Source organism: Thunnus albacares, chromosome 3 (assembly GCF_914725855.1).
Source record: "Thunnus albacares chromosome 3, fThuAlb1.1, whole genome shotgun sequence".
Taxonomy (NCBI): domain Eukaryota; kingdom Metazoa; phylum Chordata; class Actinopteri; order Scombriformes; family Scombridae; genus Thunnus; species Thunnus albacares.
The window spans coordinates 38,756,748-38,769,473 of NC_058108.1; the positions used below are offsets into that span (position 1 = coordinate 38,756,748).

General features: G+C 39.2%; 1 protein-coding gene across 1 annotated transcript in view; it reads right to left on the bottom strand.

The window, feature by feature from the left end:
• LOC122976218 (equilibrative nucleoside transporter 1-like) overlaps window positions 1-11,882 on the bottom strand; it is a 32,358-nt gene extending 20,476 nt beyond the window's left edge. The window contains exons 1-8 of the mRNA XM_044344562.1: window positions 11,453-11,882; window positions 9,189-9,284; window positions 8,416-8,497; window positions 7,647-7,819; window positions 5,879-6,018; window positions 5,487-5,621; window positions 5,172-5,269; window positions 791-869 (exon numbers count right to left, since the gene is read on the bottom strand). Coding sequence (XP_044200497.1) covers window positions 791-869; window positions 5,172-5,269; window positions 5,487-5,621; window positions 5,879-6,018; window positions 7,647-7,819; window positions 8,416-8,497; window positions 9,189-9,214 — 733 coding nt within the window. The 5' untranslated portion in view covers window positions 9,215-9,284; window positions 11,453-11,882. The remainder of the gene's footprint in view (window positions 1-790; window positions 870-5,171; window positions 5,270-5,486; window positions 5,622-5,878; window positions 6,019-7,646; window positions 7,820-8,415; window positions 8,498-9,188; window positions 9,285-11,452) is intronic.
• Window positions 11,883-12,726: the final 844 nt, after the last annotated feature.

The following is a 12,726-nucleotide window of genomic DNA, read 5'->3' on the forward strand; positions in this document are numbered from 1 at the left end:
GAACTGAACTGAACTGAACTAAACTAAACTAAACTAAACTAAACTAAACTAAACTAAACTAAACTAAACTAAACTAAACTAAACTAGACTAGACTAGACTAGACTAAACTAAACTAAACTAAACTAAACTAAACTAAACTAGATTAAACTAAACTAGACTAGACTAGACTAAACTAAACTGAACTGAACTAAACTAAACTAAAGTTAAACTAAACTGAACTAAACTAAACTAAACTAAACTAAACTAAACTAAACTAAACTAAACTAAACTAAACTAAACTAGACTAAACTAAACTAGACTAGACTAGACTACACTACACTAGACTAAACTAAACTGAACTGAACTGAACTGAACTGAACTGAACTAAACTAAACTAAACTAAACTAAACTAAACTAAACTAAACTAAACTAAACTGGACTGGACTGGACTGGACTGGACTGGACTGGACTGGACTAGACTAGACTAGACTAGACTAGACTAGACTAGACTAGACTGAACTGAACTGAACTAAACTGAACTGAACTGAACTGAACTGAACTGAACTGAACTGAACTGAACTGAACTGAACTAAACTAAACTAAACTAAACTAAACTGAACTAAACTAAAGTTAAACTAAACTAAACTAGACTAAACTAGACTAAACTAAACTAAACTAAACTAAACTAAACTAAACCAAACTAAACTAAACTAAACTAAAGTTAAACTAAATTGAACTAAACTAAAGTTAAACTTAGGTTTTCCTGTAGTCTGTGTTGTGGATCAGAGTGTGGATGTGTTTATTTTGTACCTTTGTTCTTCAGATTTAAAGAGTTCTTCTCGTCTGATCTCTGTTTACTGTTTCTCTCCTGGTAAAACTGGAAAAATTCCTAAAAACAGACATGAAATATCAAATATTTCAACCAACGAAATCTGATTGAATGATAACCAGAGTAAAATAAACAGGTGTTTTACATGTGTGTGTCAGGTGTTTTACATGTGTGTGTCAGGTGTTTTACATGTGTGTGTCAGGTGTTTTACATGTGTGTCAGGTGTTTTACATGTGTGTGTCAGGTGTTTTACATGTGTGTCAGGTGTTTTACATGTGTGTCAGGTGTTTTACATGTGTGTGTCAGGTGTTTTACATGTGTGTGTCAGGTGTTTTACATGTGTGTGTCAGGTGTTTTACATGTGTGTCAGGTGTTTTACATGTGTGTCAGGTGTTTTACATGTGTGTCAGGTGTTTTACATGTGTGTGTCAGGTGTTTTACATGTGTGTCAGGTGTTTTACATGTGTGTCAGTTGTTTTACATGTGTGTCAGGTGTTTTACATGTGTGTCAGGTGTTTTACATGTGTGTCAGTTGTTTTACATGTGTGTCAGGTGTTTTACATGTGTGTCAGGTGTTTTACATGTGTGTCAGTTGTTTTACATGTGTGTGTCAGGTGTTTTACATGTGTGTCAGGTGTTTTACATGTGTGTCAGGTGTTTTACATGTGTGTCAGGTGTTTTACATGTGTGTGTCAGGTGTTTTACATGTGTGTGTCAGGTGTGCTACAGGTGTTTTACGCGTGTGTGTCAGGTGTTTTACATGTGTGTCAGGTGTTTTACATGTGTGTCAGGTGTTTTACATGTGTGTGTCAGGTGTTTTACATGTGTGTGTCAGGTGTGCTACAGGTGTTTTACGCGTGTGTGTCAGGTGTTTTACATGTGTGTCAGGTGTTTTACATGTGTGTCAGGTGTTTTACATGTGTGTCAGGTGTTTTACATGTGTGTGTCAGTTGTTTTACATGTGTGTCAGGTGTTTTACATGTGTGTCAGGTGTTTTACATGTGTGTGTCAGGTGTTTTACATGTGTGTCAGGTGTTTTACATGTGTGTCAGGTGTTTTACATGTGTGTGTCAGGTGTTTTACATGTGTGTCAGGTGTTTTACATGTGTGTCAGTTGTTTTACATGTGTGTCAGGTGTTTTACATGTGTGTCAGGTGTTTTACATGTGTGTCAGTTGTTTTACATGTGTGTGTCAGGTGTTTTACATGTGTGTCAGGTGTTTTACATGTGTGTCAGGTGTTTTACATGTGTGTCAGGTGTTTTACATGTGTGTGTCAGGTGTTTTACATGTGTGTGTCAGGTGTGCTACAGGTGTTTTACGCGTGTGTGTCAGGTGTTTTACATGTGTGTCAGGTGTTTTACATGTGTGTCAGGTGTTTTACATGTGTGTCAGGTGTTTTACATGTGTGTCAGGTGTTTTACATGTGTGTGTCAGTTGTTTTACATGTGTGTCAGGTGTTTTACATGTGTGTCAGGTGTTTTACATGTGTGTGTCAGGTGTTTTACATGTGTGTCAGGTGTTTTACATGTGTGTCAGGTGTTTTACATGTGTGTCAGTTGTTTTACATGTGTGTCAGGTGTTTTACATGTGTGTCAGGTGTTTTACATGTGTGTCAGTTGTTTTACATGTGTGTGTCAGGTGTTTTACATGTGTGTCAGGTGTTTTACATGTGTGTCAGGTGTTTTACATGTGTGTCAGGTGTTTTACATGTGTGTGTCAGGTGTTTTACATGTGTGTGTCAGGTGTGCTACAGGTGTTTTACGCGTGTGTGTCAGGTGTTTTACATGTGTGTCAGGTGTTTTACATGTGTGTCAGGTGTTTTACATGTGTGTCAGGTGTTTTACATGTGTGTCAGGTGTTTTACATGTGTGTGTCAGGTGTTTTACATGTGTGTGTCAGGTGTGCTACAGGTGTTTTACGCGTGTGTGTCAGGTGTTTTACATGTGTGTCAGGTGTTTTACATGTGTGTCAGGTGTTTTACATGTGTGTGTCAGTTGTTTTACATGTGTGTCAGGTGTTTTACATGTGTGTGTCAGGTGTTTTACATGTGTGTGTCAGGTGTGCTACAGGTGTTTTACGCGTGTGTGTCAGGTGTTTTACATGTGTGTCAGGTGTGTGTCAGGTGTTTTACATGTGTGTGTCAGGTGTTTTACGTGTGTGTCAGGTGTGTGCCAGGTGTTTTACATGTGTGTGTCAGGTGTGTCAGGTCTTTTACATGTGTGTGCCAGGTCTTTTACATGTGTGTGTCAGGTGTGCTATAGGTGTTTTACATGTGTGTGTCAGGTGTTTTACACGTCTGTGTCAGGTGTTTTACATGTGTGTGTCAGGTGTTTTACATGTGTCTGTCAGGTGTGTTATAGGTGTTTGTTACAAGAGTGTGTCAGTTGTGTGTCACGTGTGTTAAAGATGTGTTAAAGGTGTGTTACAGATGTTTTACATATGTATGCCAGGTGTGTATCAAGTGTGTATTACAGGTGTGTGTATCAAGTGTGTATTACAGGTGTGTGTGTCAGGTGTTTTACATGTGTGTGTCAGGTGTTTTACACGTGTGTGTCAGGTGTTTTACACGTGTGTGTCAGGTGTTTTACATGTGTGTGTCAGGTGTTTTACACGCGTGTGTCAGGTGTTTTACACGTGTGTGTCAGGTGTTTTACATGTGTCTGTCAGGTGTGTTATAGGTGTTTGTTACAAGAGTGTGTCAGTTGTGTGTCACGTGTGTTAAAGATGTGTTAAAGGTGTGTTACAGATGTTTTACATATGTATGCCAGGTGTGTATCAAGTGTGTATTACAGGTGTGTGTATCAAGTGTGTATTACAGGTGTGTGTGTCAGGTGTTTTACATGTGTGTGTCAGGTGTTTTACATGTGTGTGTCAGGTGTTTTACATGTGTGTGTCAGGTGTTTTACATGTGTGTGTCAGGTGTTTTACATGTGTGTCAGGTGTTTTACATGTGTGTCAGGTGTTTTACATGTGTGTGTCAGGTGTTTTACATGTGTGTGTCAGGTGTTTTACATGTGTGTGTCAGGTGTTTTACACGTGTGTGTCAGGTGTTTTACATGTGTGTGTCAGGTGTTTTACATGTGTGTCAGGTGTTTTACATGTGTGTGTCAGGTGTTTTACATGTGTGTGTCAGGTGTTTTACATGTGTGTGTCAGGTGTTTTACATGTGTGTGTCAGGTGTTTTACATGTGTGTCAGGTGTTTTACATGTGTGTCAGGTGTTTTACACGTGTGTGTCAGGTGTTTTACATGTGTGTGTCAGGTGTTTTACATGTGTGTGTCAGGTGTTTTACATGTGTGTGTCAGGTGTTTTACATGTGTGTGTCAGGTGTTTTACATGTGTGTGTCAGGTGTTTTACATGTGTGTCAGGTGTGTGTCAGGTGTTTTACATGTGTGTCAGGTGTTTTACATGTGTGTCAGGTGTTTTACATGTGTGTCAGGTGTTTTACACGTGTGTCAGGTGTTTTACATGTGTGTCAGGTGTGTGTCAGGTGTTTTACATGTGTGTCAGGTGTTTTACACGTGTGTCAGGTGTTTTACACGTGTGTCAGGTGTTTTACATGTGTGTCAGGTGTTTTACACGTGTGTGTCAGGTGTTTTACATGTGTGTGTCAGGTGTTTTACACGTGTGTGTCAGGTGTTTTACACGTGTGTGTCAGGTGTTTTACACGTGTGTCAGGTGTTTTACATGTGTGTCAGGTGTTTTACATGTGTGTGTCAGGTGTTTTACACGTGTGTGTCAGGTGTTTTACACGTGTGTCAGGTGTTTTACATGTGTGTCAGGTGTTTTACATGTGTGTGTCAGGTGTTTTACATGTGTGTGTCAGGTGTTTTACATGTGTGTCAGGTGTGTGTCAGGTGTTTTACATGTGTGTGCCAGGTGTTTTACATGTGTGTGTCAGGTGTGTGTCAGGTGTTTTACATGTGTGTGTCAGGTGTGTCAGGTGTTTTACACGTGTGTGCCAGGTGTTTTACATGTGTGTGCCAGGTGTTTTACATGTGTGTGCCAGGTGTTTTACGTGTGTGTGTCAGGTCTTTTACATGTGTGTGTCAGGTGTGCTATAGGTGTTTTACATGTGTGTGTCAGGTGTTTTACACGTGTGTGTCAGGTGTATTATAGGTGTTTGTTACAAGAGTGTGTCAGTTGTGTGTCATGTGTCTTAAAGATGTGTTAAATGTGTGTTACAGATGTTTTACATATGTATGCCAGGTGTGTATCAAGTGTGTATTACAGGTGTGTGTGTCAGGTGTGTGTTACAGGTGTGTGTCAGTTGTGTGTCATGTCTGTTATAGACGTGTTACAGTAAAGTGTATGTGTATGTTACAAGTGTGTGTGTCAGGTGTAGAGCTGTGAGTGTTACCAGTTTAGGAAGCATGATGTAGGAGAGGATGGACAGAAAAATAACAGCACAGGCTGTGATGAAATAACCAAATGCAGCATCCTGCAGCTCTGAACCACCTGGAGGTGAAAAGGACAAAAAGATGGAATGAGGACGAAATAATAATTTTCATGTTCAGTTTTTGACTCTAACAGTAGAAAACATGTTTACATCATCAGTTTGACACCCAGCAGTAATAAGGTCAGAGGTTTTGAAGTGACAGTAGAGCACAGATGGACAGATTATTAAATCTCTAATGAAAGACAGATTAGTATTTATTATTGTTAATGATCGGACTTGCGATGGCGCAGATCATGGCGAAGGCTGCAAACGTTCCACCGAGTCCCTGACCACTCATGATGGGAGTCGTGTATGAAGCCGGCAGCAAGCCAGCCATCCCAAAGAGACTGCCCTGCAGCACAGCCCCGAACGCTGCAACAAACAAACAAACAAACAAACTGGCCAAGGCTGTCTGAAATCACCGTCTGTACATAGTGAACTATATTCACGCTCTGTCATTTTATCTGCGTGTGTAAATGTGTCAACTGTAGAGCTTCACAACCACCGACAGAACAAAACAACTACAGTCCACTACTGTCTGCTAACAATCCCACCATGTAATGCTCCATGTTTTATAGATGTGAAAATGACGATGATTAGTGAGACTGAAATCTGGATTTGCAACTCACAGTTGATGATGACGATCTTCACCATGGTGATGGAAAAGAAGGGCAGCGGCTGCAGGGGAACTTTGACGAGAATGGCGGTGACCATGAAGACGACCATGATGACCAGCAGACCACCCATCACACGCAGCCTCTGAGGAATCCTGTTAGGAAAAAGACGCTCTTTCAAAGGTGTGTGAAACCCCTGATATACAGCTCAGCCTCTGACACCTGTTTCAGATGTTATCAACCCATTAAATCAGTTGTTATCACTACCATTATAATGCTTCAGACAAGGCAGACTCGATATGCCAGTAGGTGCATATCAACCCATTGTAATAGGACCATGGCACATACCAGTAAGTGAATAGGACCATAATATGCTGCTATGTCATGTTATGCTACAAAATAATCATGTTTTATGGTGTGACAACACTGTAGTTAAAGTCTGGTAAGGTTTAGGCACAAAAACCAAACAGCACTTAAAAATGTAGTAAAAATTAAAATTGAAATGGGAAGCGAAGTGGTCTCAAACAGTCTCCAACAGTTGTCTCTAACTCTAACCCTAACCCTAACCCATATTGCCATATAACTAACTAACCTGCTAGCTTGGTTAGCATGGTGCATTTACAATCTATGGTTAACTGTGATAATGCTAATGCTAATTTTTGGTAGCAAAAAACAGGCCTAAAACCAATAAAACAAAATATACCCAAAAAAACTGAACATTTGACTTTCAACCAAACACTAAACAAAACACAACAAATGCTGTTTTAGGCAAGCAAATTGTTACAATTAAGTTTTATGAACTGAAAACACACTGAAATAGCGAGAGCAACACCTATACTGTGAATCTGGGGTTATACCATGGTTATGTTAAGTCCCAGTAGTATCAACTTGTCAATCAGAAGGTAGCCACCCCCTAAAGCATACGCTGCTTCATCATCTATTTTATTCTAAATGGGACCATAATATACAAAATGAACATCATGCTGTGTTGAAAAAAACTAGCAATTGAGACCATAAACTCATTAGGAAAGTGTTTGCTGAGGTAATAAATCAAGTAAGAAGTAGGGTCATTTTCTCATAGACTTCCATACAGTCTGATTTATTTTTGCAACCAGTTGAGTTGCCCCTGCTGGCCATTAGAGAGAATGCAGGTTTAAGGCACTTCCACACTGGCTTCACTTTTCAGACCTGAAGCCATGTATGTATTATAAGAGCTGGTTACCAGACCAAAAATGGCACCCATTCAATCCAATGAGAATTGTTTGGCTGGCATATATGTCAAATTTTTTTTCTAGCTTCTAGGTTTGCTTCGGTGTTGTGCGGCCCACTGAATATGCGCAATAGTGTTTCTCCAGCTGGCCCCGTCTGTAGGTTCCTGCTCAACCTATAGACTTTACATTATGTTGATGTCATGGTTTTTTTACTCACTTTTCTCAGCTTCAGGAAAGTTTTACAAATATAAAACCTCCGTGAATCAAAAAGTCATAATAGAAAGAGTAATAATTGACCTTGTTTATAGTTCGACATGTCAACAGTTTTACAGTTGTCTTTTTCTCAATGGTGGTCTAAGGGGAAAATGCTTTTTGGGTCGCAGGGGGATTTTTCACTGCAATACCGTGAGTGACCACTGGGAACAAACTGGCTGTGATGCTGAGTGGTGGCGCCCTATCCAGCTCTTATAATACATCCATGAGCTACCCACTTGTATACAGCTCAGCCTCTGATATACAACTGATATATGAACACTACTCTTTGTTGGTTCCAGCAGTGTTGGAGGACTTACAGTGAGTGCAGGAAGGAGTTGAGGCAGGTGAAGATGAGCAGCGGCAGCATGGCACACAGCGTCATCACGTTGTTGAATTTGGCCTCCAGGAGGCTGCGCTGCTCACCTGCTGCCTCTGTCTCATTGGCTGAAGTACTGACCAATGAGGAGTCCTTCAGACGGCTGGTGAAGTACTGGAGAGAAAGACAGTGAGAAAATGAACACAAAAATAGACAAAGATATGCTTCTTTTTCTTTATGAATCTGCTTGTTAAAGAGTAACCATGCCAACATATTTATTCAAGAGAAGAGTGGGTGGGACAACAACTGAAGGGAATGTGGCCTCGTGGCTACATAGTGTGTGATGTAGGGGTCAGGACACCAACTGACCACCACTCAGTGTAGCAAGAATAGATGTAGAGCTGGTAGTCAGAGCTAACCAGCCATGAGCAGCTGACTTTTCTGTGTCCACAAAAAGGAATAAATCTTTGGGTCATTTGTATAACCATGGACTGATTTCAAAGACCTTCTGCTCTGTTTCTGTATCACCTCAAATGTTTCTGATGCTTTAATAAGAACTTTAGGAGGTTTCCTTACTGGCAAGACCTTATTTATGCAGAAAGTCACTGTGGTTCAGGGGCTGCAGTAATTCTAATTTGGGCAAGTCATTTTTTGTTTTTGCTCCAAAACAAGAGTGGAGTGGAAGAGGTTAAATTCTCTCTGTGTCAAAATAAATGCTCTGAGCAGAATACTGTATGTAGATGGAGGACAGATAGGAAATTATGTCACACCATGGTTGCAGTCATGAAGAAGTTCCAGGGTAGCAGCGTTCCCAAACCAAGCATGAAGAGGATCAGCCAGACGCCCCAATACCTGCAGGAAGTTATTTCAAAATAAAAGCCGATTACAGTGTGATACTGATAATAATAATAAGTGTCAGTGTGAGCAGATACATAAGAGTTAAACATGATTATAATAATTGTAAAAGTAATGAAAGGATTGGCTTTTCATTTTAATAACTCTGTGTGCCTTTGAACAGACATGTTCTTTTGTTATTGTTGAGGCCCCAATGGCCTTCTCCATCCTGTTTCATGCCTAAGAACGCGATATTCTAGGTCTTAGTATAAGCAAGACATGTTAAGGGGACACCATATCTGGCTTGGGGCTCTTGGTTTCTTGAGTCTTTGGGAAATGTGACTCTTGTATAACATACATGTGCATGTCCATCCAATCACAGATAATTTCTCTGTTCCTTCTGCAACTATAATAGATTAGATTTGTTTGGTGAGACAAACTGATGAAAATGGGTCAATACTGAACTTCACAGTGTATTGATCTTTGTAATTCAATTAGAAAATATCAATTGATCAAAGAATTCAGCAGAATGGCAGCAGTGGATTGGATCACAGATTGTGTTTTTAATATTCAGACTTTAACTGGAAACTAAAACCACCAGAAAACATCTGTAACACCCAGCAGTATTGATTAGTGTATCTAAAGGATTCATCAATAACTGATCAGTACTGATTGTTTTTCATTAGAACACAAATTTTTTTTGACTCACTTGTCTCTCGGTGAGCTGACGGCCATTTTCCTGTGAAGAACTGATCAACTGATCAACCGAAGAACTGATGGATTGAAGAATTGATCACCTAATGGCCTGCAGACATGTAAAGCAGCTCAGTGAATGTCACAGACAGATAAAGACAGACAAGCTGATCTTCTTTCTGAGCTGCTGAAACAAACCTGACTGATCCATAAATGAATCAACCAATACATCCATTAATAAGGCAAGGCAAGTTTATTTGTATAGCACATTTCAACAACAAGGCAATTCAAGCTGCTTTAAATAGAGCATAAAAGGCATCAAGACAGAATATAAAAGCAGCACAAGTAAAAAAAGACATTTAAATATAATTAAAAAGTGTTGAATTTGGAAATAAAAAAGGCTAAAAAGGAATAAGACATAAAACAGAAGAAATAAAAGTTACAGTGCAGTCTAAAATATTAACCCTCAAATATGGTTTAATAAAAGGCAGCAGCAAACGAAAAGTCTTCAGCTGTGTTTTAGGAGCTGAGAGTTGCAGCAGAGCTAAAATAAATCACACAGTTGTATGAATCAATAATCAAATGTTCATGTCTGATCAGTCAGAGGTTTGCAAAGGTTCGGCATTTTTACTTTCACTTTAATTTTTCAAACATTAAAGCTGGAGACGTGATCAATAAACATCAGAGTCACTGCATTAAAAACTGTTCAATATACAATATTATAGAACAGGTAGTTAAAATCTCGCAATCTTATTGGTTGATAGCCATGGTATAATGAGCATATACTACAATGTTTAATGTCCTTTTACATTTCTATTCTTAATTAAAGCTGCAAGCAGTGATGATCGGGCCCTCGGACCCTTGTGCATGTCGGGGCACGCTGCAGTCAAAGTGCTGTTATTGCATAGCAACATGATACAGCAGTACATTTACCAGAGGGCACCTGACATGGACATACATTTTCATGAATATTGAACATTATTGTATTGTACACAACTATCACTTCCTGTGTCCACTATGTGGTGCTAGAGAACACCCACTAATTACATGTCATGTTGCTGTATATCTTATGTAGATCACACCATGTAAATTTCATGTAAATTGGATGATGTTTGTCATATTAGACTGACTTCCTGTTGTCAGTAGGCGGCGCTATGACTATGATTCAATATTGACATGTAGATATGTTCAGGCCTGGACTCTTATCAAACATGAGAAATCTGAGACAGATTGGACGGAGTCCAGTGGAGTTACAACAACTTCTGTTTCATGGCAAAACATGCAAATTGACTGGCACGCCCTGCCAAGGGCGTTCCATGAAAACTCAAGGTTTTGAAAACTTTTCATTGCACAGGTCTTTAGATGACACCGACAAAATTTGAAGTCAATCTGGTTAATTCTCTAGGAAGAGTTTGTTAAAGTAAAATGCCTGCAAATGGCAAAAACTGTCGAAAAATTGACTGACTTCCTGTTGGGCTTAGGGTATGGCTCCAAGAGGATTTTTTAAAAGTCTGGACATGATACATGTGCCTACCAAATTTTGTTCATCTACATTGAATTCAAAGGGAGGGTTTTGACTTTGAAATTTTGTAGAGGGCACAACTGATGGTTTGATGTAGTAGTTTGAACAAAGGTGCAAAATTTCATGAGTTTTCAATCACCTTTAGCCCCTCAAAAATGTGATAAAATGTTGCTCACAATCTGTAAATAAACAGAGACGACACAGAGCTCCATAAGCCGCTGTCTCCGCAGCACCATAGTTTACTGTTTGTGGTTAAATGTGTTGAATTTCACTTCCTGTCTGTCACTCTGAAAAAAAAGGAACTGAAATTGTCAAGTCCACAAATTAACATTTCATAATAAAATACTTCAGACTCAAGACACATTTCAAAATAAAAGGATTTTGAAAGATGCTTCCTTCCAGGACACCAAAAGCTGCAGTACAGTACATACATATAATGTCTTTACCATGGCAACAACCCCCACAAGACAAGCCCCGCCCCCTGTTAGGCATTCAGGGACACTCTGAAATCTGAGAGGCAGAACAGGAACCTGCCGCTTCTGTTTGTGTGCAGACTTCGGAGTGTCCATGAACGCAGCATCCGCAGAAACACGTGTAATGTGACTGCATATGGAGAAGTGACTCTGAAACTGTCACATGTCTGTTTCTTCTGTATTCACAGTATTCAATCAGTTCAAACTGTTTGTCCCGCAGAACACCAACATGTCACATATCAACACATATCATCATATATATCAGAGCAAAGAAATCAAACTTACCTTCCCTAGCTCTGAATGTTGTCCAGATGTTCTCTGAAATTTGTCCAGATGTTCTCTGAATGTTGTCCAGATGTTCTCTGAATGTTGTCCAGATGTTCTCTGAAATTTGTCCAGATGTTCTCTGAATGTTGTCCAGACGTTCTCTGAGTGTTGTCCAGATGTTCTCTGAAATTTGTCCAAGTTGTTCCTGCTGGTTAAACTTCAACAACAATCAGATTCAGTCTTGTTTGTGAAAACTCAGTTTTACGGTTGAATGTTCTTCAGTTCTTCTGTTAAACGTTTTTCTGCTGAACATTCTTCATTTGTTCTTTTAAAAATTCTTCAGTTGGGTTAGTTGTGAGTCTTTCTGTCTTCTTAAAATCCTTTTCCTCTTGCATTGAGATTCCTCTTCGTGTGTCTCCCTGCTGCTGCAGTTTCAGCAGAATCTGTTCTTCCCTTTCAGCCTGCAGTGACCTTTGACCTTTGACCTCTGATAACAGTGAATGAAGTGCACTTTGTTCCTGTGTAAATGACAATGATGTGATAACAGCAGAGCAGAGTCTATATAACCAACAGAACAAAGGATTGTATTGATGATATGAAATGATAGAGGCACAAGTCAAATTAATACAAAAACTCATCTAATGATAAAATAACCTCATAAACATTCTCTCCTCCACGTTATGACCAGATTCAACCCTACTTGGCTTTTTCACAGTTCCACATGGATTACCTATGAGCTACTGGTCCCATGATAATTAGGGGTAGAATAGATTATAGAATGAAGGTGAGGTTGGACTCAGGTATGGCGGTGGGGGGTTAAGGTTAGGTACTGTAGAGTAGGATGGTCGTGGTCATTGATGAGGGTCAGGTTAGAAAGGGACAGTACATGGATTTATGAACCATGGAGCCCCCCTGGAGGAAGCCCCTCAGGTCCCAGATATCCAGGTCACCACACAAAGGAATGCCCCCCACTGGGTAAGTAAAAATAGGTAAAAGTAAATAAAAGAATATTTGAAATAAATAAAGAATATAAAAATAAAAATAAATATAGAATCATTTGATAAGATATTATTAAATGTATTAAGACATTTCTGGACACTCCCCATATCAGTAAAAAGGAAAAAAACCTGAATATATATATATATATATATATATATATATATATATATATATATATATATATATATATATATATGGTTAATAAAACCTTAAACTCCTGAAAAGTTGTAGTAAAAGTGCTACAAGATAAGTGCCTTAAAACATGCAAAGCAATACAATTTGGTAACACTCAC